The sequence below is a fragment of the Balaenoptera acutorostrata genome, chromosome 6 (assembly GCF_949987535.1).
Source record: "Balaenoptera acutorostrata chromosome 6, mBalAcu1.1, whole genome shotgun sequence".
In the NCBI taxonomy this organism is placed as follows: Eukaryota; Metazoa; Chordata; class Mammalia; order Artiodactyla; family Balaenopteridae; genus Balaenoptera; species Balaenoptera acutorostrata.
Window position 1 is genome coordinate 60,466,860 of NC_080069.1, and position 26,882 is coordinate 60,493,741.

Below are 26,882 nucleotides of genomic sequence, written 5' to 3' on the forward strand. Positions count from 1 at the left end.
TTATTTTTGGCTGTGTTGGGTTTTCGTTTCTGTGTGTGGGCTTTCTCTAGTTGCGGCGAGCGGGCGCCACTCTTCATCGCGGTGTGCGGGCCTCTCACTATCGCGGCCTCTCTTGTTGCGGAGCACAAGCTCCGGACGCACAGGCTCAGTAGTTGTGGCTCACGGGCCTAGTTGCTCTGAGGCATGTGGGATCTTCCCAGACCAGGGCTTGAACCCGTGTTCCCTGCATTGGCAGGCAGACTCTCAACCACTGTGCCACCAGGGAAGCCCTCTTTTGTTTTTATGTTAGGAAGATCTTCTACATCCAGGAATAAGATATTTATTTGTATTTTCTTCCAAATCTTTTAAAACAGCTTTATTGAAGTATAACTCATGGGCCATAATATTCACCAATTTAAAGTGTATAATTCAGTGGATTTTAGTGTATTCATCATCACAGTCAATTTTAGAACATTTTTGTTACCCCAAAAAAATAATACCATACCCATTAACAGTCACTCTCATCCCTCCCTCCCCAAAACCCCGGGCAACCACTAACCTATTTTTGCCTCTATAGATTTGTCTGTTCTGAACATTTTACATAAGTGAAACCATATAAATGGAATATGTGATCTTTTGTAACTGGTTTATTTTATTTAGCATAATGTTTTCAAGATTCACCCATATTGTACCATGAGTCAGTACTCCATTCCTTTTTATTGCCAAATAATATTCCATTGTATGGACATACCACATTTATTTATCCCTTCATCAGTTGATGGACATTAGGGTCACTTGCACTTTTTTGACTATTATGAATGATGCTGTTATAAACATTCATGTACAAGTTTTTTGTATGGGTATATACTATATTTTCATTTCTCTTGGCTATATATCTAGGAGTGGAATTGCTGGGTCATATGTAACTCTATGTTTAACATTTTGAGGAACTGCCAAGCTGTTTTCCAAAGTAGCTGTATCATTTTACATTTCTACTGGCAACATATGAGAATTCCATTTTCTCCACATCCTCACCAACATTTGGTATTGTCTATCTTTTTAATTATAGCCATCCTAGTGTGTGTGTGTGAAGTACTATCTCATTGTGGTTTTGATTTCCATTTCCCTAATAGCTAGTGGTGTTGAGCATCTTTTCATAGGTTTTTTGGCTATTTATATGTCTTCTTATATCTTCTTTGGAAAAATGTCTACACAGATCCTTTGCCCATTTTGTAACTGGTTGTCTTTTGCTATTGAGTTGTTAGAGTTTTTAATACATTCTGGATACTAGATCCTCCCTTATCAGGTATATGATTTGTAAATATTTCCTCCAGTTCTGTGGGTTGTCATTTTGCTCCCTTGATGGTTTCCTTTGGAGTCCAAATTAGCTATGTTTTTGTTGTTGTTTTGTTTTGTCACTTGTACTTTTGGTGTCTTATCTACAAAACCATTGCCTAACCCAAAGTCACAAATGTTTTCTTTGAACAGTTTTTCTAGCTTAGCTCTTGGTGTTTAGGTCTATGACCCATTTTGAGTTAATTTTTGTATATAGTGTGAGGTAGGGATCCAATTTCATTTTTTTGGCCTATGGATATCCAGTTGTCCCAGCACTATTTATTGAAAGACTACTCTTTCCCCATTGAATGGTCTTGGTGCCCTTGATGAAAATCAGTTGATCAGATATGTATGAGCTCATTTCTGTGCTCTCTTCTATTAGATTTATCTGTATCTATTCTATGCCAGTACTACCCTATCTTGATTACTGTAGCTTTCCAGTAAGTTTTGAAAATGGAAAATGTGAGTCCTCCAACTTTGTTCTTTTTTTCCCAAGACTGTTTTAGCTATTCTGGGTCTCTTGCATTTCCATATAAATGTTATATAGGTTTTTAAAAATAGTTTTATAATTAAGTTTTGATTCATCTAGAGTTTATTTTGGTTGTTGGCTTGAGATAGGGATCTAACTATAAATTTCTCGATGTAATGAACTAATTTTCTGTTTCATTTAAACACTCTTGTCACCATTGTTCTCCCACAGTTTATTAAATAATATATCCTTTCTCACTGATTGTAAATAAGACCCTTATCAGGGCTTCCCCGGTGGCGCAGTGGTTGAGAATCTGCCTGCCAATGCAGGGGACACAGGTTCGAGCCCTGGTCTGGGAAGATGCCACATGCCGCGGAGCGGGTGCACCCGTGAGCCACAACTACTGAGCCTGCGCGTCTGGAGCCTGTGCTCCGCAACAAGAGAGGCCACGATAGTGAGGGACCCACGCACCGCAATGAAGAGTGGCCCCCGCTTGCCACAAGTAGAGAAAGCCCTTGCACAGAAACGAAGACCCAACACAGCCAAAAATAAATAAATAAATTAATTAATTAAAAAAAAAAAAGACCCTTATCAGATACTAACTTATTTAAATAGGAACCTTTATTGAACTAGGAGGGGTGCTCTTACTTCATAAAACAGTTTGATTTATGCATTTATCAATGCAACCTTATTGTATTGATTAATGAGCTAATGCTAATACCAATGCCTTGGAGGTTAAAACAAATTATCTGTGACATGCTTTGAAGTGGTTCGATCATAAGAAAGATTTACTTTCTCTCTTTTTTCCCTTTTTCCAGGAATGAGGTTGATGTATTTGCATGATGACTCAGAGAGCCTTGCTGATGACTTTACAATCCAGTTGTCGGATGGGAAACATAAGATACTTAAAACCATTTCTGTAGAGGTCACCCCAGTTAATGATGAGAAACCAGTGCTGAGCAAGTAAGCTTCCTGAAAAGAGTCCCTTTCAAATTCTGTATAAAATTCTGAGGTCTGGAAGACTAGGTGCAAATGGAATGTGTGTCCTCAAGAGAGAAACAAGTCTTTGACAGCTCCTGCCTCTTACAACTTGTCCCACCTAGTCAGGCACCTAGAACCTTTGGTGCAAATATTAGTTAATATAACTTCTTAACAATTCTCAAATTAGCCTTTCTAAAATTAATTTTTATTGGAGTATAGTTGTTTTACAATGTTGTATTAGTTTCTGCTGTACAGCAAGGTGAATCAGTTATATGTATACATATATCCCCCCTTTTTTAGATTTCCTTCCCATTTAGGTCACCACAGAGAACTGAGTAGAGTTCCCTGTGCTATACAGTAGGTTCTTATTATTATCTATTTTATATATAGTAGTGTATATATGTCAATCCCAATCCCTCAATTCATTCCACTCCCCCTTCCCCCCTTGATATCCATAAGTTTGTTCTCTACATCTGTGTCTCTATTTCTGCTTTGCAAATAAGTTCATCTGTACCATTTTTCTAGATTCCACATATAAGCGACGTTATTTGTTTTTCTCTTTCTGGCTTACTTCACTCTGTATGACAGTTTCTATGTCTGTCCACATCTCTGCAAATGTCACTATTTTGTTTCCTTTTATGGCTGAGTAATATTCCATTGTATATATGTACCACATCTTCTTTATCCATTCCTCTGTTAATGGACTTTTAGGTTGCTTCCATGTCCTGGCTATTGTAAATAGTGCTGCAGTGAACATTGGGATGCATGTATCTTTTTGAATTATGGTTTCTCTGCCTTCAGTTATTTGATTTTCCTCTAAAAGTTTTATTTAGTTGTCAATAATTCAAAATAACCAAACATACAATATGGAATGAACAGTGTACTAAATATTTAAACACATGCATGCACAAACATCAGAGTGTAATTAATATATAGATTCAATTAAAGTGTGGTAATATTAACTGCAGATAGTCCTCACTGTGGATTTGGTCAAACTTTGAACTAAGAGTGACTGAGGGAAATATATCACTGACACTTCTTTCATCATCTTGGTATTTCATTGTCCTCCAGTCCTCTACTGTGTTCCATAGGGATCAATGCCCCCTTGCCACCTGTTGTCAAAATGATCACTTTTTAAAAATTCTGTACTGATATTATTAATTGCAGACTTTCTCAGTGTCTCCCTCTGTAGCTGATCAGAGTTTGATCATAGGGTACAGAGTCTTCATCAATTATATTTCTATAGCTCTAGCCATTTCTCTTATTATTGGAAACTGTACAGAACTGTCCAAGGTTAGAACTTTAGGAAGTCCGACTTGTCTCAGGTGCTGGATGGAGAGAATTGTCTGCTTCTTGGTACCTCTTTGACCATTTTAATGGTGTAGCAGTGAGGGGCATTGAGTAGACAGTCCAAGTTTTTATCAGGAAGTGAACAATTTCCTGAAGTGTGTAAACTCCTAAAGTCTCATCCACTTTGCAGAAAATAGGACCTTAAACAAATCCCTTCCTTATTCTGCCAATTCTCCTACTGTTCCCTATGGGCCACCAAGGCCCTTGGAAAGCATTATGGAAAATACTGGAGATAGTTTTTTGGAGGACTGCATCTCAGATGTCAGTTTGACAAAGAGTATTCAATAGAAATTTCTATTTCCTTATTCTCTAGCTGGAATGTTGGATTGGTAAATCTTGATTTATAAAAATGAAAATATGAAGGATATTGTGGTATTATGAAACCTCCTTTCTGATGACCTCATTTTACCTAAAAAGGAGGGAGAGAGGTGAAAACTGGTGTTTATTAAGTGCTTACTATGTGGCAGTACGTTGGCTCCTTTCACATATATTTGTTCCTTAAGTCCTCACCAAAACTGTGTGAAGTAGGTATTGTTATCCTCACTGAGACAACTGAGACCAGAGAGGTAAAATAACTTAACAAGGCACTCATTCAGTCCTATCTGATTTACTATTTCTTGCTATGTTCTCGCTATTAAACTTCCTGGCACAGCTTCATCTACAGAATCACCAAAGCTCCTCTAACTTTGCCTCAAAATTCCTCCTTCTTCTTTCTTTTCTTTTTTCCTTTTCTTCTTTCCCTTCCATATGTGTCCTTGGGCATATCACCTCTTGCCTTCTCCCAGAACTTGCTCCATTATTTTTTCCCTACCGCATCTTCCATCTCTCTCTTTTCATTCCTTCTGCTAATAAGACACAGGGATATAGTTAGTGGTGAAGGGAGCAGATTCTGGAGCCAGACTGCCTTGGTTCAGCCACGTATCGGTGGTGTGACCTTGAACGTGTTACTTAACCTCTCACTACCTCTTTGTCAACTTCTTTGTAAATGGGGGTAATAGCAGTATCCTCTTCATGTGGTTGTTGAAAGGATTAAAGGAATTAAAATATGTAAAGGTACTTCAGAGACTAGTACATATTAAGTTCTCATAAGTGTAAGTTATTAGCATTATTCCAAGCAGGTATTCTCATTCTGAAACTACAACGATAACGCAGTCCCTCATTTATTTCAGTGCCAAACTATTTGGAGGAATAGCTGTGTTTGCTTCCTCTATTCCTGCTCATTCTCTCCAACCTCCCTTAGAAGTTACCCTTGGATTTCCCACCAAATCTAATGGCTCTTCTCATCTTGCTGGACCTTGTTAGGTCATTTGACACCATTCCTTTGATATTCCTTTTAGATGCTGTGCTTTTGGCTCCTGGGGTTACACCCCCTTAGTCCACCTCTGATTCTAGTTGCAGCTATGATGGAACATACCCTGCAAGCTGTCTGTGCCCCATCTAAGTGCCCGTAGTGCTCTGCTTTTCTGCCTCTGGGCTTTCTCTGAAGCAGCAGTGGCTCATTCAGCCCATGTCCAGGTGCAGGGGAGAATACTTTGAGGGCAACCCTCCACCTATGAGAGGTAGTGGATAAGATAAGTACCCCAGCCTCCTATCCTTCTGAAGCATAATTTGAGGCATATTCTACATGGCTCTTCAAAGGATCCCCAGCAGGATTGAGCCCCATAGCAGTAAAGACACCCTTTGTTGCCTTTTCCTCCTTCCCTTCCTCACTCCTCCCTCCCTCTCGCTTGTTCCTGAGATCACTTCCCAAATAAATTACCTGCACCAAGGTCTTTGTCCCTTTCAGGGTAACTCAGACTATGACGTACTTTCTTCTCTCTTGGACCCTCTGAAATTTAATCCTGACCCTTTCTTTCTACCAGACTCCTTATCATCTTCATTGTATTGGCTTCCTGTTTCGATTCATCTGTTTCTATATTAAAAGCACCACTGGGGGGACTTCCCTCGTGGTCCAGCGGTTAAGACTCTGTGCTCCCAAAACAAGGGGCCCGGGTTCAATCCCTGGTCAGGGAACTAGATCCCGCATGTCGCAACTAAAGATCCTCCCTGCGACAACAAAGATCCCGTGTGCCACCACTAAGACCTGGTGCAGCCAAATAAATAAATATTAAAAAAAAAAAAAGGGAGACCTGTCAGCACAGTCATGTGTTTAAAAAAAAAAAAAAAAGCACCACTGGGAATTCCCTGGCGGTCCAGTGGTGAGGACTCCATGCTCTGACTGCCAGGGGGCCGGGTTCGATCCTGGTTCAGGGAATTAAGATCCCACAAGCCACGTGGTGTGACCCAAAAAAAAAAAAAAACACCCACCACTAATCTCCATAAGCCCTAAACCATCATTCTAGCCTTCTAAAATGATAGGATTAATATTCTCTAGTAAAGAGGTGGGCAAAAGTCACCTCCTATGGCCAGGGAAGATGTCAGTTATGAGTAGGCAAGAAAAACCTAGTAAAAGAGGTTAGAACTGAGGTACTTGGGCTGTGGCTTGTCAGCAGAGGAGTGGAAGGCCGTTGAGAATGACAAGTTGATGCTACACAAATGTTCTTGATCTGAATCCCAAGGAAACTTCCCAGTTTTTCTCAGAAACAAAGTGTCAAGTTGGACACAGGCCATGTGTGATGACCAAAACCAAGAGCTAGAAACACAGGTGAAAAGAAGTCTCTTCTTCTCTTTGGTAGGACCAGGGAAAACAGCCATATTGGCTGTGAGAGCAGCAGCCCTTTATAGGAGACACAAAACCCACAGCAGCAGCATTTATGGTAGAAGCAGCACCTGCTCTCTGTCCCAGCCTTCTCTTCAAGATGCCAGGAGCTGACCGGGCAGCTGTAGCATTTGGAAAAGATGAATTACTGTGAAGAGAACACTAGTTACCCAGAACATTACCAAGGAGGAGAGTAATGTAGAGGGCTACAGATTACCTAAATATCACCAAATTCATAATGGTCTATCATAAAGGGTACCAGAACACCCGTGAATAAGTCATTTCATCTCTTTAAGTTCCTGTCTGTAAAACTAGAACAATAATACCTAGCCCACTTACTTCATGGAGCTGTTGTTGTATCAGATAAAATTTTGGAAACAAAGTTTATAAAATAAATTTTAACAGAAAATTATAAAGTTCTATACAAGTAGACAGAAGTATATAATTACCTCATGCCATACTCATTGTTGCTGACTAATTGTCTTTAGGACTTTCACATGTAAGGTGAAATGAAGGCTTATTTTATGAATCTGACTCATCATTTTCAGTACTTTGGATATTGAATATCATTTCCTAATTTTTTAAGGTTGAACGCTGTAATAGTCATTATGAGTGTCCCCTCCTAAGGTGATGTCTTCTATTTTTTATATCAACCCAGACATCTTCCTTTTTACAGGAAAGCTGAAATTACAGTGAATATGGGTGAAACTCGTATTATTTCTAGTGCAGTTCTCTCAGCCATAGATGAAGACTCACCCAGGGAGAAGATTTACTACTTATTTGAAAGACTTCCCCAAAATGGGCAACTTCAGCTTAAGGTTAGTGTCCTTTTTACTTTTATTTTTCAAAATGAATGTAACAGGTATAAATTTTCTCAATGCATAGAATCTATAACTGAATTTATTCTGTAATAGCCATATTTTGCTCAGAAGTAGAAAATTTAATTTTCCTAGTTTGGGGTGAACTCACACTATTCTAAATTTACTTCCTCAATTCAGGGTAAATTCAACCAAAATTAAGGTTCATCATTGCTCCTTCCCCATTGGGATTGTACCTAAATTGGAGCATAGGGAGTTACTGGGGTAAAGCAAGTTGTCTAGTTACTGATGAGAATCAGGCATCCTTTGAGATATCTTTATTTCTACTAGATTTTGATTTTTTTTTAAATAGACTTTATTTTTTAGAGCAGTTGTTGTGGGTATCAACAAACTGATTCTAAAGTTTATCTAGAGAGGCAAAATACCCAGAATATCTAACACAATATAGAAGAATGAAATTGAAGGACTGACACTACCTGACTTCAAGACTTAATATGCAACTACAGTAATCCAGACAGTGTTGGTTTGGTACAGGAATAAACAAATAGATCAATGGAACAGAATAGAGAGCCCAGAAATAGACCCACACAAGTGTAGTCAACTGATTTTTGACAAAGCAGCAGAGGTGATACAATGGAGAAAAGATAGTCTTTTCACAAATGGTGCTCACCAGTCTGATTCAGACTTCGTGTGTGTGGTGCCCAAGAATCAACCCAATACAAATTATAGCTCAGTCACTTGAGAAGGTCACTTGAGTAATCCATCAAAATGTCTATTTGAATGGTGGATTAAGGCTAGCAACAGTAACCACCAGCCATCTCCAATGTGATTATGTGACTGAATGCTTAACTTTTAATGTAATGTAGGTACAGCCTGAGAAAAGCAGCAAGGATTCATTCTGTGTAGAACAGCTTGATTGTCTTAGATTGTGGGCACCATAGAGAATCAAAGTGAAGAGCAATCACTGATTTAAATTGAGGTGCAGCTGTGTCCTTATTTCATTTCAAAGAGTAATGAAGCAGAAGTGCAGTGACAGCTCACACATTTGGGTGACATGGGAACTGAAGTGCTTTGGTTATGAGAAAATCCAGATGGGTCCATGTTCCCAATATGGTACCACAGAATTCTCTCCCAGCTCTCTAGGGGTTTTCCAAGTCTCTCCAAGACCAGGGACCAGGCCTCCTGGACGTTCTCACGCATCCTGGTTTTCTGGTTGACTTTCCTGAGTTTTCCCCACCTTGAGACTGAATCTTATTTTCTTCCTCTTTCGGGGCTTGCAAATGATTTTGTCAAGTCAGAGCTCACACTTGGGAATGCAAGTGGGGAATTAGATGGAGATGACAGAGAGCAAAAGATATCGTCTTCTGTATTTACTTTCTGGGAAAAGATTATAAAGGAAAACATTAAATAGAATTGCAGGCTGTTTGGTTTAAAACCTGAAAGAGAATCTGTTTTAAAAATTAAATTTACAAACAGATCTTATGATGCAAACAAACAATGTGCTTAATTATTATAATATAATTAACTGTCACCCAGTGAGCACTGGGACAGAACATACCTGTGTGCAAACATCAGATGGGCACAAACATTAAAGAGGAGGGAACTCTATCAAATAGAATGACAAAGGGAAGTGGTAACACAGTGAGGGGAGAGAAGGCATGTGAAATAATATGACAAAGGAAATTTTTAAAAAATCGTCTAAATTTCTGTTATAGTCTCTTAAACCAGACAGGAAAAGCACAAGATAATATCATATAGTAAATTTTTAAGATGACATTTTGCTTGAATTACTTCAAATGACTTTTATGAGCCCTTCTTAGGGAAAGCTATGCATTTTTAAGAGAAAACAGTAGAATTATTAATCAGAGACAGATTTATTATTATTGTATTTTCTAATAGTCTCAGTTGTCAGCGCTCCCTCAGCATAAGGACCTCTCTTAATTGAAAATGCCACAATTTCTGCACTGAGTTCTGTACAGAATATATGCTTAACTAATGTCAGCTTATTATTAGAAGAGCTTGATACATAATACATATATGATATTTGCAGTTATTTTTGTGCTGACTCAGGGTATAAATGTAGGGAGTGATAGGGACTTTGATCATTTTTGGTCTTTAGGAAGCCTAAAAATGTGTGGACAGTAAATGCACCCATTCTATTTGTGTTTTATCTACTTCAGATAAGCCCAGTGACAAACCAGTTTGAAATAATAGGTTTTATTAGCTGTACAATGATAAGAACTAAAAACAAAAAAGGAAACCCCAAATGAAACACATTTAATTTTTAAAGAATCAATTCCAACAGCTCGATTACCCACCTGCTCTCAATAATTGAAATATTTAATCAGCTATGATTGCTTGTGTTAAATACCTTGGAAATAACACTGCGGTTGAATTGCCACATGACTTTGTCAAAAATCCTTTGGTTAAAGCTCGTTTTTTCCCCAAGGCCTGAAATTGTTTTAATATATTTCTTTAAATGGAAAATATGATGCAGAATGGCAAAAAATTAAATCTAGAGTTTTCCTGAAATATCATTTATATTGGAAGTTTTCAGAGGATATGGAAGATGTCCACTGACACAACGTGGGGGGAAAAAAACCTGGGCAGCTGACTAATTCTGACACCTTTCAGATAGGGAGGGACTGGGTCCCTCTCCACCCTGGCATGAAATGCACTCAGGAAGAAGTGGATCTGAACTTGCTGAGATACACACACACCGGCGCAATGGATTCCCAGAACCGAGACAGCTTCACCTTCTACCTCTGGGATGGTGACAATAGGTCCCCTGCATTTGACTGTCACATCACCATAAAGGATATGGGAAAAGGTAAAGCATTTCTATCAGGGTTTATTGGAACCAACTTTTACAATCAGAAGTGAGCTGGTGTAAGCCCTTAAAGGTTTTCCCCTCCCTGTCTTCCTCTCTCCCTCCCTCCCACCCTTTCTCCTTCCCTCCTTTCCGTTCTTCCTTCCATCCTTTATACTTGAAATTCCATCATTTATGATTTGATCCTTTGACTCCTCACTTGCTTTGCCTGGGATCTATGAGGTTTATGAGTGTAGCCAATTCATTTGTTATTTTCAGTATTTCAAAAAGCCTATTAAAAATCCAGCCATGCCCACAATATGGCTGCACAGGCTACTTTAACGGTCAGGGTTTTAAGCTTTAAGTAAAATTTTACCAAATCAATGTGATGACTCTAGTTTTATCTTCAGGGATTGAGTTATTACTTGAAAACAGAGTTTGAAAGGAAAAATATTTTCAATGCAACAAAAATAAAGGAAATACAAATAAATGTGTCTTAAAATAAAAATATAATAGAAAGGAATTTTGTTATTGAAAAGGTTGGAAGTTGTTTCTCTGTTCACTTTGGAAGTGCTGACAATACTCTTCAGGGACAAGGGAGAATGCTGTAAGATAATTATCTTCTTGAATTAATTAAAGACCATTTGCATGATAGGACTCAGCAGCACATAAATGGCAGAAGGAAGAGATTGAAAAAAAATACTGGAAAGGAAGCTCAGCAAGGGAGAGTGTAAGCCCTTGATTCCCAACATGTCACTCACTACCCCATACTTTTCCTTAGAGCTTATGTGAGGAGGGTAAAGATCCTATCTCATTCATCTGTATAGTCCAGGATCTATATATTCCCAGGACCAAGCATAGTCTTAGATCCTCAGTATGTGCTTGATTGACAGAATGCTTTCTTTTTTGCCTTGGCTGCCAGGAAGCTCAGAGCTAAATTAAATTGGATGCTTAGGTACAGTAAAAGTCTTACCTCATATGTATGGTAAAATTACAGTTGTTCTGAATTTTTTTAAGACAAATTTTAAGCTAGCTTGATTGACTTTCAGATGTTTATTTTGGGGCTGTATAATAATATATTTTAATTGCTTGTTTCCTTGAAGATGTCTAATAAGTGACTCTCAGATAAGCTACGTGTTACTGTACACATTTATCTCTCTCTGCAAAAGTAAGACTGCGTTCATCATAAGTATTTGTCCAGGCAAAACGTAATACAAGTAAAATGCACCTAATGTAGTAGGGCAGGTTATCCTGTCATTGCCTTACCGAGATGCATTCCCTAGCATGGTGGAGGAGAGTTCTGTTCCAAGCAGCCACCTGGGGATTCTTTCTAGCTAGGGGATCGTTTGTCTTGGAAGTCCTCGGAGTCACTTTGAGAGTGAGATATGGGGGAAAATGGGCTAGGCTTGGAGGTAGGGTCCCTGTGGCTGAACTGCAGTCACGGGCCACAGTAAGGAGTCTGGGCAGTAGAAACTGGAGCAGTGCATCCAGGAAGAAAAGGCATTGAGGCTGGTGAGTGCCTCACTAGTCTCTGCTACAACTGACATGAGATTATTTTCTAAAAATATTTGTGAAAACTTACATCAGGTAGATACATTAACCTGTTAACATTTTCAGAAGTTCATAATTTCTTTTTTTTTTTAAACGTAGTGGTGTTTTATCTCTGTACAGTGTTCTCTCCTTCCCCTCCTCCTTCACTGTTGCTGTCCTTCCTTCCTTCCTTCCTTCCTTCCTTCCTTCCTTCCTTCCTCCCTCCCTCCCTCCCTCCCTCCTTCCCTCCTTCCTTCCCTCCCTCCCTTCCTTCCTTCCTCTCTCTCTCTTTCCTTCTTCCCTCCGTCCCTTCTCCCTCCCTCCTCCCTTCCTTAGCATCAGTTTTCTCAGTTTGCAGTGTAACTTTATAGCCATAATTGTTCATCTCTAAATGAAACTATACTGAATTGTTAGACTAAATCAACACTAATATTAGCATATTGAACAGTTGGGTTATTTCCATTTGGGAGCTATTATAAATAACATTATGCCTTCCCATTGTGCTGTGTCTTCTGATATGTGCAGTGGCAAAAATGACATGGACATCTCTGAGAGAAGTTGAGAAGGGCATTGTCTATAGTTGACCCTGATCCATACTCTGTCATTACAGTGCTGAAAAGTTGGGTTCAGGCAAAACCTAGACGCTCTTCCTCCACTCAGCTCTATCTTCTGCTCCTGGTGAAACCTCCTGTGTGTGATTTTTGTTTCCCCAGCCTTGTTCATCCTTCTTACTTCCTTGATGTATTCATCTTGACTCCCTCTGAAGAATCTGGGGCTCAGGTTTTGATTTAAAATTAGGTTGGTCATTGATTCTTAGGTTGGGCCTAAGTTGCATAGCATTTTGAGTTAAAATCATAGTATACAAAAAAGACCAATTTGATCATCTAAAACAGGGTTTCCCTGTCTTGGCAATACTGACGTTTTGGAAAGCATAAGTCTTTGTTGTGCATTATCAGATTTTTAGCAGCATCTCTGGTCTCTACCCACTGGAAGCCAGTAGCACCTCTCAGATAGGATAACCAAAATGTCTCCAGACATTGCTAAATGTCCCCTGGGGGGCAAAATTGTCCCTCATTGAGAAACACTGGGGTAAAATTATACCTCCTTGATGTTTTATTTCCTTATAGGACTAAATATCTTTTCAAGATTGTATTGACTGTTTGTATTTTTAATTTAGAAATGACTTGGCATTTATTTTACACACATTTCCTTTTGGATATTCACCATTTTAGTGTTAATTTTCAAGAATTCCTTATGTATTGAAGAAAGGAAGCAAAATAATAAAATGTTTGAGTTTGTGCTCTTGGGTCAGATATTCAAGCTCCACCTTTCATAGTTGTGTAATCATTAGCAAGTTGGTTAACATTTCTAGACCTTAGTTTCCTCATTTATAGCCTGAGAAATATGACAATACCTTAACCCTGTAACTGTACAAAGTAGAAACCCTATAGTATTTTAGTTGTGATCATTTTTTTAATGAACCTCAGATGAGCAAAACTGGTTTATAATCCTTAGTTTGTGAAACACTGTATCCTTTGTCTATGCGTGATCCTCTTCTCCTTTGCTCATTCAGACACTCATTCATACAGTCTTTTAAACACACATAAGAACACCTGTGTAGCCACCACACATACGAGGACTGGAATATTAACAGTATCAAACATCTACCTGTGTGCTCTTTCCAACCTCCAGTGAGAACCACCATCCTGAACTTTGTGTTAATTTTCTTACTTTTGTGTGTAGTTTTCTGGGACTTGCTCACTCAGCTAATAAATGTTCATAAGCTACATCTTGTGTGGTTGCCTATAGCTCTAGTGCATCTGTTTTGCTACTGTACAAAATTCAGTTGTATGAATAGACCACAGTTTGTTTATACATTCACCTTTTGAGAAGGCATTTGGGTTGTCTCCATTGTTCTCAGTTACAAACAGTGCTGCCATGACCAGTCTAGCACAGATTTCCTGGGTACAAGTGCATGTGTTTCTCTCCAGCATGCAGCTGGAGTGGAATCACTGGGTCAAGGCATAGGTGAGTATCCAACTCTTTACAAAATAATTCCAGATTGTGTACCAGTTTACACTCCTACCAGACTCATATGCAAGATTCTACATCCTCTTCAACACTCGGTATCATCAGGCTCCCACATCCTTGCCAATCAGAGGGTTACAAGGTGGCAACTTATCGTGATCTTGATTTATATTTCTGTGACTATTCATGAGATTGAGTATCTTTTGTGCCTTTATTGGCCATATTGTTACGCCTTCTCTGTGATATCTGCTCATGTCTTTGGCTGAATTCTTTTATTAATCCTTGTTATAGAAATCTTGCTATGTCATATTAGTTTTGATTTCTGCACAGTTTGGCCTTTGCTTTTTACCTTCACCTCGGACATTATATTTTTTAAAATTTGGTTCTTGACCACAACCTCTTCTGCCACGCAGGTGATATTGTCATCCGGGCAAAACCACTTTTGGTGTCTAAAGGTGACAGAGGTTTCCTGATGACCACCACCCTCCTTGCTGTGGACGGAACAGACAAGCCTGAGGAACTTCTCTACGTCATCACCTCCCCACCACGATACGGCCAGGTCGAATACGTCCACTATCCTGGGGTCCCCATTACAAGCTTCAGCCAAATGGACATAGCAGGACAGACAGTCTGCTACGTACATAAAAGCACGGCAGCTGCCCACAGAGACACGTTCAGGTGAGCCCCGAGGAAACTTTTCAGAACTCCTTCTTTGGATTAGTGCTTAGAAAGACAAAGAAGGGGAAAAAATGGGTCCTTTTCCAGCTCTGGTGTAAGTATGCTCTTCATCCACTCCCTCGTTGGATGAAAGGGAAAGGTGCACAATTAAAATGACAGCAGCCAGCCAAGAAATTAGGGCTCGTTGTTTAAAAATAAACACCTAAGCAGATCTCAATGCAAGCTGTTCCATGAAGAGACATGTGAAGACCTGAGGATCCCCGCTAATGAGAGCTGTGGAAAAGTAATTTACCTCTTTTTGAGTATGTTTTTCTATCTGAGGAAAAGGAATTTGCTAGTAAACATTTGGCATAAGCAGACAGTGCCTTTTGACACAATGTGTTCTGGTAACTACATCATAAATCATGTTGCCATAAAGTGGATCGTATTTCCCCATAGAAACCGTGTTATAATTGGGGGCTGTGCACCTGTTCAAGGATTCTGTATCAAATAAATCATTGGAAGGAATAACAATCTGTTGAAAAGGCAAAGATACAACATTAATGAAAGTCTACATTCATTTAAAATACTGAAATCTGTTTCCAGTCACAGAAAGCAAGAAAAACTGCAGAGGATCTATCATTTAGCAGTTTTCAAAGCTGGCTGAACTTGAGTTTCCCCAGGGATCTCAGGGCTGGGATGAGAACCCAGAAATCTTGGACTAGCCTTTAGGGGACCATGGTACATATCTAACCCTGAATTTTACCAATTAAGAAGGAGGCCCTGAGAGCATTGATTCATTTTCCATACACATAGGACTTCTGGCCTCCAGTATAATTTTTACCATGTTAGAAAACAACCTTCAAAAGAATGCTATAAAATAACATAAATGTCGCAGACTCCTGTGTTATTTGACGGGCTCCCATAAACTATCAATTACACTGACATACCCGTGTCCAAATACCACTCTCCTCTATCATATATCTTATCTATCTAAATTCAATATGTCTGCTATGAACAACAGTGTTTAAATGTCAGTAAAGATGATTTTGCTTGCCTTTTTGGCATTTGGGATGATGATTTGAAAAGATGATTTGGATAGTTCAACTGTTAAACAAAAAAATCCAGGGGAGTTTGAACTAATATCTTCTTTTTTCCCTTGACAAATGTTCTTAACAAGCAGATAATCATTTGGTTGGTCACCCTCTCAATAACCAATTCAGTGCTTGAGTGTTGCTCAGTATTAACTGAAACATCAGAAGTGGGGAATACTTTTCCCACTGGTTCTTTGGCTTGGGAAGGCATAGGCCTGGGGTCAGTTCCTGCCTTCATTACATCACATCTCTGGTTTTCCTCAAGTCACACATTCTCCTGTGCTCCCATTAACTCTTCCATGAAAAGGAATGATGCTCATATTAGCTGCCTCAGAGAGTTGCTGAGAGGTTTAAATGGGCTTGTGTACGTAAAGTACTGAAAACAATACATGGCACAGAGGAAGAACAAGATAAATATTGGTTTCTATTTTTACTCTTACTATTGTTGTTGTCATTCTTGTTGCTATCATTGTTTACTATATTCTTTCCTTGGCCCCATTTTTATCATTGTTTACTATATTCTATCCTTGGCCCCATTTTTTTCTCTCCAATCTCTACAACACTAAGATTAATCTTGGAGGAAAGAAGGTATAAAGAGCAATGATGATTCTTTTTTTCCTGTTTGTTAATGGAGGGTGGATGCTTCTTGGCTTAACCTAGGTATATCAAATTCAGGGCTTTTCCTCTGACACCCATTTCTGGGACTTCTTGTTCCTATCCATTCCTGCTTCCCTCCGTCAACGCCTATGGGAGAGTCTGTTGAAGACATTAATGACTGTATTGGAGAAACCAGAGATCCTACTGGTGAAGCCAAAGAATGAACATGTAAAGATGTTGAGAAATAACAATTAGGTCTTAATCAGATGGTAGTGATGAGCTGAAAATGAAAAACAAAATCCCTGATGTGAGGATTGGTGATACCATAACAGTTTCCTAATTCACATGCATAGAGAGTCATTCTAGATGGTGTTTTAGAAATCATTCATCCCAGGAATGTCTAACTTTCTAGATTCTCAAGAGACTTACCTGAGAGGTTTAAAAAATTCAAATTCTTGGGCCTTACCGCAGAGAGGCGACTTTGGTAAGTCCAGTTTCGGGCCCAGGAATCTGTATTTTTAAAAGCTCTCCAGGTGATTCTGATGCTGTTGGGACTAGCCATCTCCAGTCTGGTCCAGTCCATTGTTCCAAGTATGTTCTGAGGAGTTTGAAGATTTACAGGAGGCTTCTGACGGCCTCCCAGAGACAGAAAATGAAGGGGCTGAATTGGTGGGACTCTGCAGCTCACATCCCAATTTTCTGAGATAACTTTGTTTGGTTTAGTTTTTTGGTGGTTTGACTTCTAGTTTGTTTTGCACACTGAGCTTCTGGGCAAGGTTTACTTTTAGCAAAAAATCTGTGGTTCTATTTCCTAAAATGAGTGATTAGTACCACCAATGATACAAAGATGCAAAATTATGTGGGCTGGTACAGGAAGGAGACAATAAATAATAGGGATTCGAGAGTGGGAAACTACTCCCTTTTAATTCTCTCAATCCTTCTGTTTCTAGAAGGAAGTCTCAGGCCTGTGCTCATATGTCCTTAACAGCTCTTCAATATTAACTGTTTTCCTTTTTAGCAAAGAGTGTACAGGCCTCAGGCTCCAAGCCATTGGCCAACAATATCTAGCTAGAATGAAAAACAGTTTGTTTTCCTGTATTTATTTTTATAGTATTTGTAGTGACTTTTTATGAGTGAAAACTTTGAGCTTTTAGTATTTAAAAGGTTTCTTTTCAAGTACATTTATTTAAGCAGAAAAGTGAGTTGATATAAAACAAAACAGTAGGTAATAAGAGTACAGGTAGTACTAGAAAATGGCAACAATTGTGATGATGGTGTTTGAATGACTTAAGATTAGGGAACAGGTCCATAGAGAGACAGTAAACAAACAACAGGGGTTGAAAAACATTGATTTAATTCAATCCCTTCATTTGTATGTAGGAAAGCTAGTATTGCTTGAACACCTGTAATGCATCAGGCAGTGTTCTAGACCCTTTTTTGTGTGTATATCATTTCCCTTAAGCCTTACACCACCACCTTGAGAGAGATGTCTTGCTCCCATTTTATGGATGAAAAAACTGAGTTTCCAAGAGACAAAGAAAGTCGCCTAAATTGACATAACTAAGTATCAGAGCTGAACTTGGGCTGAGATCTCATTTTGGAGAGTTCTTTCCATTATACCTGGTTGTACCAAAAATTTGTGGACAATTTGTACTTGTGGGAAGGAACCTTCTCAATGTGTCATTCTGATGTTTGGCCAGCAGTTTTACATATTTATAATGGAAGAGCCTAGCATCTGCTGAAGACCCTCCTTTTAATCTTGTCATTTCAGTAACCCAATCATCGACTGCTGTGTTGTTTGTCAAGTGGCGCTCAACCAAAGCTGAAAGCCTGTTTTAATGAAAGTGTGATTATGGTGCTTTTTAAAAATTAAATATATGCAACCAATCTAATCACCTAAATTTATGTTGCTTGCTGTTAAATCTGGCAAGGAATTTGGCTGGGTAGAAGAGATAAATTCTGCGGCAGAGAGTTTTCCCCCTTCTCTTTTTAATGTAAGCTATGGCAGCATTAATTAAACGGGGGAGTTTCATGGTCAGATTTTACCTTCTGCAAAACTATTTTGTGAATCATAAATTTCTCCTGTATTGTTTGGTGCTGCTGCCCTGGAAGAAAGATTTGGCATCACATTCTGGGACAGATGACACCAAGTGATTAGCAAGCTGACTTCAGCTGCTGGCAGCCGGGGACTAAAAGAACATGCTAATGTCCTCCATTTTGACATGCCGGCTGGACTTTTTTTTTTTTTTTTTTTTTCTGAAGAACTGGCTCTATTTATGATTCCATTTTTATCTTTTAAATGCCATGACAGATGGCAGATTCTTCAGCCAACTCTATTGCCAGGAAATGCAGAAAGCTTGAAAGCACCATGGTAATGGTGAAATCAGACCAGGCAGGCACCCCAGACAAATCTAAGAGTCATTCCCCAAATTTCATGAGACAGTGGTCATCTTGGCTATGTCTCTTCTCAAGGGAGGGGGCGTAATAAAGGACATTGGACCCACAGAAGGAGCTGCTACCTCGATACCACCAGCTTCTTAAGCTTAGAGTGGATGCCATAACAGCAATGGCACTATTGTTTTAGAACCTGAAAATATGTTTGGAAGGTTTCTGTTGAGGGGGGTGGTAGTGCAGCATTTGTAAGATCATCTGGTCAACCTTTGCAGACACGAAGCACTGACCTTGTCTCACTGGTTCTGCTAGGCTTTCTTTTATTTTGCTGGGAAGCCAACCATGACCATCCACCTTGTCTCTCTCTCTCTGATAATGTTCTCTGCCTGTGAGTAGTTTGCATTGTTACTTGTGAAGGTGGAATGATGTGTGTGATCCAGTCATGTTGAGACATTGTGTCCTTTTCCCTACTGGCTTCTTAGCTTTCAGTCAGTGCAGACAGCTGCCTTAGGGTCCCAGCTGGGAACGCTGGCCTCAGTAAACATATTTCTTACTCTTCCATGGTCCCTCTCCCGCTCGCCCTCATTCCCATCTGTCTGATGGCAGGCTGCCGATTTCCGACATGGTCAAATGCCCGTCAGAGGCAGGGAGGAGTCTGAGATGGACTTCCTGGGTCGTGAGAAAACTTCAGTGCCCCCCACACGGGTCACACACACACGGATAAATGCGGCCGCCTCGAGACTGAGCTTGGAGGACCTTGTTGGGCATTTTTGGAATTCAGTCTCCAGAGGAGAAAGTCAGAATCTGATACTCAAAATGACTGCCTCTGATGAGCCCCTGGCAGTCACTGTGGTTCCCACTTCCCCTCCTTGCTCCTGATGGCTGTCTCTCCCCTTCCCGCCCCTTCCTTCTTCTTCCTTCTCCACCAGTATTTTTGACCTGCTTTTAATGGGGCACAAAGACCTTAATTCCACAATTAATGCTAATACTAGAAATACATGTCCTCTGGCTTAAATTTTTGCTCAACTCTAAATGGCTAATTTAAAACTCTCCACAAGAACATGTGTTGATATAGGGAACTGGTAGGGAATAGACAGCCACTTCATTGTGAAAGAGGGCAAAGTTGGAAGCATGAAACGTGTTTCTGGAGGGGTTAAGTGAAAAAAGGAGAAATTGGAGGCCCTGAGGGAATGCCTAGTCTCCTTATTTTACCTCTGGTCAGATGATAGGCTCCAGGGAGGAAACATGAAAAAGTTAACAGGAAAACAATGGAATAAAGGCATAAGTCCATGAAAAGCTTCCCCTGAGAAACAGACCATGATTTTTGTACCAAAAAAATATATATCATTTGATCTTTGAAACTGTCAAGGTGACTAAAGAGTAAAAAGTTGAAGTACACACACAAATATTTTTCTAGGTGTGCTTTTTTTCCTTTTTAAAAAATAATGAAGTTTGCAAACACTTCATAATCCAGCAATGAAATTGCCTTCTTTGCTTAGAATATATTTATCCAAACGTATTGGTTCGTTTTAAGGAAACTATGTGATTTTGCTCAATCTACAATTCTAAAGTTAATTCAGTATTCTTTTTCAAACCGTAAAGATAATGCTGTGGACAAAACCAGGTTATATTCTTTACAAGGCAAGGTGTGTGAAATGTCAAAAATGTGCTTTATCTGTAGTATTTCACTTAGCAGTTTTAACTTTTTAGACAAGGATTTCTGTGCATCACATCCTATTTTCCTCGTAGGCAGTCTTATCAACTAGATAATTAGAAAGCTCAAAAATTTTAGCCTAGCCTTCAAAGCAAAATCTGTATCAGCCAAACTCATCTTCTTTTACTTTTTCTCCAGCTGCTCTTTTCCCTGAGTCCTTCGCCTCAGGCAGGCTGGCTGATTCATGACGCCCACACAACCTGGTTTCACGTTCCCTCATGTTCAAAAGCAAAGCTTCAACCCTCCAACCCTGAAGGATAAGACACATTTTGTAAAGAATGAAAAACTTGGTAGTCACATTTGTCAGATTAGTAAAGTAAATATAAACCCCATATCTTCTCTAGGTTTGAAAAAGAACCTCCAAAGAAAATTATTATATAATTTCATGTTATACGCCACTGCAACAGTTTTAGACATGTTTACATCCGTGGAATATAAGAGTATCTCTCTCCCCCATGAATATTTCAAGCACCTGGTACATGGAGAAAAACGAATAGACACAACTCTGTGATTATTTCAAAGTACATTTCTTTGGCCTACGGTGAATGTGTCAGTTCCATTTGAGTAGTGATCTCCTAACTTGTTGGAGTTTTAATAGTGCATTCTGTGGGCTTAATTTCACGATGGTCTCAATTGGCCTTCAAATAGAAATTACATGTTGAAATGTTCTAAAGATCATTTCAATTAGTTTAATTTTGAGATTGGCAGTGGTGGGTGGAATGTGATTTAGTGATCAATATAATCAGAAGCACATTATGGTATCACAGAACCTGCGATTGTAAGAAAGATTTTGCTCACCTTGGATTTGTATCATTTCAGTTTTCTCTGTGTAGGTCTGCAGTGGTACTCAGGCACCACAACTCTTTCTTAGTGGACTGCTAAACCAGCATTTATTAAAAACTCTGCAAGAGCAAAAGGTGTGAGGTCAGAAAACCTGGGTTCTGGTGCCAGCTCTGTCTCCTACCTGCCTTATGATCTCCTGCCACGTTTCTGAACCCTTGTGCTCTAATTTTCTTTTCTTTAAAGCAGGGGAATAATCATTGTCTAATGGCGCTCCCCCATATCTTGTCAGGGGCAAATGTGGAAGCTCAAAGAAAAGTATATGAATTGAGTGAATTAGCCAAATTCAGCCTACTCAGCATTTTATTGGATGAGCTTCCAATGATCCGTCTTAAGAGTTTAGTTTATTATAGCACAGAGAGATCAGCTTGGTGCTTTGTGACCACCTAGAGGGGTGGGATAGGGAGGGTGGGAGGGAGACGCAAGAGGGAGGAGATATGGGGTATATGTATATGTATAGCTGATTCACTTTGTTATAAAGCAGAAACTAATATACAATTATAAAGCAATTATACTCTAATAAAGATGTTTAAAAAAAAGTTTAGCTTATTAAATTCTCACCAAAAAATACAGTTGCAAAAGTCTAAATATATAAAATAAGTGTACTCTTCAAACTAGTGCAGTGGATCTGAAAGGATGTGAAATTCCTATTTGGGGCAAGGAATTACACTAATTAATGACAAGCCTGAGAAATATCATTGGCACACTCTGCCCCATCATGTGAGTTACCATCAATGTTGACGAAAAAATACATTGGGGCTTAGAATGGTCCATTTGTGCATTACCTAGTGATTGGTTTAATGGATAGAATAGTGTCCTCCTGAAAGATCCGCCCTTGAGTTTTCATTTGCGTCCCAACACGACATATCCTTTAGTAAAGGTGTGTATTGTTATCATTTCATTCCAGTAGATGGTGACACAAGAATCCATGTTGAAGGCTGCCTTGCCTCTCTTTGCCAGATTCATCGTGAGCAATGGACTGCAGACCAAGCCCGGGGTGTTTGAGATCACACTGGAGACTGTGGACACAGCCTTACCCGTGGTGACCAGGAACAAGGGGCTGAGACTGGCTGAAGGGGCCACGGGCTTCCTCTCCCCTGACCTCCTTCAGCTGACCGACCCTGACACTCCAGCGGAGAACCTCACCTTCCTTTTGGCCCAGCTTCCACGACACGGCCAGCTCTACCTGCGGGGGACAGTGCCGCTTTCACACAGTTTCACTCAGCTGGACGTGGACAGCGGGCATGTGACCTACAGGCACTCGGGAGGGCACTCTCGCACAGACCGCTTTACTTTTGTGGCCACAGATGGGACAAACCAAGGCTTTCTTGTGGATGGGAGAAGGTGGCAAGAACCTGTTTCATTCACCATCCAGGCAAGTATGACAAATACATGGTCCTTGGCCAGAGATGTGGAGAGAACGACTTCCAGGAGAACTGTTGCCTTATTTCCTTCCTTCTTTCATTCAAATGTGTAGCGTGTGTCTACAGTGTGCCAGGCACTAAGGAAGGCACCAGGCATGTTAATATGAACAAAACAGTTGTGCTCCCTGTGTACGGGCTAATGACTGGCCTTTGGAGTCAGTGGTGGTACAGAAAGGACCACAGAACACGGGCTTTGGAGTCAGACACACCTAGGTTGGAATTTCTGTTTTAAACATTTTAATAGCTGTGTGACCTTAAAAGAGTTCTTTGACTCTTCTGATTCTACTTTGCCTTCTTTGAGAAACAATCCTTACACATTACGGTGAGAATTAAATCAGACTAGGTATCCAAGGTACTAGCATATTGCCTGAAATACATCAGATATTCTATCTCTTGTAATTACTGTTATAACATCTAACTACACTATTATGTTGATGCCTTTTGTTCTGTGTTATCTACTGGCATTTTAATGGTTTTCAAGTAAACACATGGAGACTTACGAAGCAGCATCAATATTACACATGTATTAATGGTGGGGATAATAACGGTAGCAGCTACAATTTTTGGAGTGTTAACTGTAGGTTGGACCCGCTTTCCATAAATCTCATTTAATTTTCATAAAAATCCAATGAACTAAGTTTTATTACCTCTATTTTATAGATGGTCAGGAGTTCAAAAGTTAAATAATTTGGTCAAACACACATAAAAGATCTCAAGCCTTTTTTCCCCGATGCTGTGTCCTTTCTATGGTACTACGCTGCCACAGTTGTGTTGACTGTTACGATGGTTCTTGGAGGGCATAATGTGTGTTTCTTTTTTAGTCAAAACACATCAAGTATGTTCTGGCTCTCAAAGCCTTGAATCCAGTCTCCTTGGATATAGTTCACCCTGTTCTACACACTTCCACCAACAGCAAAAAAAAGATGTAAATCTGTCTCTTAATTCAGGATACATTCTGATTATGTAAAATAATAATTTTCCCTTGCTCTTTCATCGCTGTCTTAGAGTTCTCCAGAGAAACAGAACCAATAGGATGTATATAATTTATATACATATAGATTATGAGAGAGAGAGTGGGAGAAAAAGAGAAAGAGAAAGATTGATTCAATTGATTTATGTTCAGGAATTGGCTCATGCAATTGTGGGGTCTGACACATCCAAAATCTGCAAGGCAGGCCAGCAGCCTGAAAATTCCAGCAGGAGTTGATGTTACAGTCTTGAGTCCAAAGGCAGTTTGGAGGCAGAATTCCTTCCTCTTCAAGAGACTTCAGTCTTCTCTTAAGGCCTTTAAATGATTGCATGAGGCCCACCCACATTATAGAGGGTAATCTGCTTGACTCAAAGGCAATTGATCGAAATACTAGTCCCATCTAAAAAAAAAATGCCTTCACAGGAGCATCTAGTTGGTGTTTGACCAAACAACTGGACATCAAACCCAGCTAAGGTGACATATCAAATTAACCATCACAGTCTTTATCTAAGGTGGGATCTGAGGAGGAAGGTGGGGAGTTATGATAACATGGAGTGGATACAAGATGAATCTTTGGCATGAGGGAGGTCCAGAAAGTGGAATGAAATTATGATGTACTAGGAGAAAAGAGAAGGTGTTGATAATATTGGTACAGTACGTAAGAAGTACTTTGTACATAGTAAAATTACTCTGTTTCTTTTTAAATTATGTTTTACTTGTTGTTAGTTTCATCCCACTCTTCAGTCTGTTAGTATCTTTTTCTTGACCCTTGACCCCCCCCACACACAATGTAGAGAAATGTCACTGTACTGCCCAACCTGGAATAATGTTCTGGTCTATTTGGTTGCAAATTTGTAGGAGTTATTAATTCTGAGTGCAGGCATAAGAGCTCCGCACTACACTCCAGAACAGAGAGGGAAAAGGGGGTACAGTTTGAAGAGAGTACCAGAACTTAAATCAGGTTTCTCCCAACACCAAAAATATCTTAAAGAACATGGTTATCATAGGAGAGTTATCTCTTGGAAGTTGTAGAATTTACTGATAGGGAAATATTCAATACATGTTGTAAAGATTTTTCATTAAAAGTACAAGGGTTTCCTTGCCTTGTGTGTTAAAAAGCAAACAAGCAAACAAACAAAAAACCTCACAAGGAAAGCCTCAAACTTTCTCCCATAATTCCCCTGAACTTCCCGGTGTCTCTGAGCCAAGAAGTCAAACAATTTAGGAAATGACTAACCCCTCCAGCAGTGCAGGAGAGTGACCTCCTCAGTCTCTTGGTTTTAAAAGCTTTTTCTGGCAAGACAATAAGACATCAACCACCACTGAGTGATGAATCAGTCCAAATAGGTCTACTAAGCATGGGGGCACTACTCTTATGGTCCCAACCTGGGTAACTGAGGGCAAAGCTACTGGATTTAAACACAAAACCAATACCAGCAGGCACTAATCTGACATTCATTTTGTAGGAAATCATGTCTATCTGACCAAGATTCTGCAGTCTTTTTTTTAATTGAAATATAGTTGATTTACAATGTTGTATTAATTACCGCTGTACAGCAAAGTGATTCAGTTATACATATATTTACATTTCTTCTTTTTTAAAATATTCTTTTCCATTATGTTTTATCATGGAATATTGAATATAGTTCTCTGTGCTATACAGTAGGACCTGTTGTTTATCCATTCTATATATAATAGCTTACATCTGCTAATCCCAACCTCCCACTCCATCCCTCCCCCAACCCCTCTCCCTTAGGGAACCACCAGTCTGTTCTCTATGTCTATGAGTCTCATTCTGTTTCGTAGATAGGTTCATTTGTGTCATATTTTAGATTCCACATATAAGTGATGTCATGTGGTGTTTGTCTTTCTCTTTCTGACTTACTTCACTTAGTATGATAATCTCTAGTTGCATCCATGTTGCTGCAAATGGCATTATTTCGTTCTTCTTTGTGACTGAGTAGTATTCCATTGTGTGTGTGTGTGTGTGTGTGTGTGTGTGTGTGTGTATATATATATATATATATATATATATATATATATATATATATACACCACATCTTCTTTATCCATTCATCTGTCAATGGACATTTAGGTTGTTTCCATGTCTTGGCTATTGTGAATAGTGCTGCTATGAACATAGTGATGCATGTTTCTTTTTGAATATAGTTTTTTTTTTTTTTTTTTTTTTTGAATATAGTTTTGTCCAGATATCTGACCAAGATTCTGGAGTCTTGGTGTAATGATTCCTGTAATCTTTCTTAAAAGGAAACAATGGGAGTGGGGGTGAGGGAGAAAGGACCAGCAGCACTGCTTTCTAAGGTTTAGGCAAGTGTGAGATGATTTTTAGTAAATCCAGCACAAGTGATCATAAGGATGTAGCCTTTTTAAAAAATGTCTTATACTCCAATATTTTAAAATGCTTCTGTTATACTGATCCAAAAGACCTGCTTTTGAAGAAACTAGAAATTTAATAAGACTAGAATAGATTTTAACACAAAGTAGGACCGAAGACACAACAGGGGACCATGTAACCGGAGTGTAGATATTAACATTTTTTTAAAAACAAATGAACACAACAGGCATTTATTCCTTTTGTAATACTTTTATTTTTAAGGAAAATATAACATAAAAAAAATCCCTATACTCAAGTATTTACCAACTTTGAGGATTACTTACATGGCTTGAAGTATTTGTATTTTTCCTCTCTTGACATTGACCATACTTCCTACTAGTCACCCTGGAGCTTCTCCCCAATGGCCATGATAAGTGTTTGACCCTCCACCTCCCACCCAACCTCACAGCTCTGAGGGAGCCATCCACACTTTTTTAGGAGAGGAAAATGACTAACTTTTGAAAATGTTTGCTGCTATTTCAGCTTATAAAATAATTGTTGTAAAGAATTCATAAACTACAGAAAAGGACAAAAAAATAACCCTTCATCATCCTACTGCTGTCAGTGGCTTCCTTGCATTCTTTTATTGCAATAAAAAAGGGATGATATTATATGTACTATTATGCATATTGCCTGTTTCCACTCATAAAAATTTCCGCATGTCATTAAATCTTCCTTGAAAACACAATTTTTAAAGGCTGCATGGCACTCAATCTCAGGCAGAAATGGTTTATAACTCCCCTGTTGGACTTTTATGTTTTATGGAATTTTCTGTTAATTGCTATTACAAATTATATTTTAGT

The 26,882-nt window shown here is 39.2% G+C and overlaps 1 protein-coding gene across 9 annotated transcripts in view; it reads left to right on the forward strand.

Moving 5' to 3' along the window:
• FREM1 (FRAS1 related extracellular matrix 1) overlaps positions 1-26,882 on the forward strand; it is a 226,594-nt gene that overhangs the window by 142,370 nt on the left and 57,342 nt on the right. For 5 of the 9 annotated variants that reach the window (XR_009008576.1, XM_057548002.1, XM_007176771.2 and 2 more), the window contains 5 exons: positions 2,602-2,746; positions 7,489-7,630; positions 10,265-10,460; positions 14,411-14,675; positions 22,251-22,665. Coding sequence is in view for 8 of the 9 variants with exons in the window: in XM_057548002.1 (XP_057403985.1) it covers positions 2,602-2,746; positions 7,489-7,630; positions 10,265-10,460; positions 14,411-14,675; positions 22,251-22,665 (1,163 nt within the window). In the remaining variant the exon portion in view is untranslated. Of the gene's footprint in view, positions 1-2,601; positions 2,747-7,488; positions 7,631-10,264; positions 10,461-14,410; positions 14,676-22,197; positions 22,666-26,882 lie in introns of those variants that run through there. The other 4 variants (XM_057548004.1, XM_057548006.1, XM_028165129.2 and 1 more) reach the window with 4 other exon arrangements.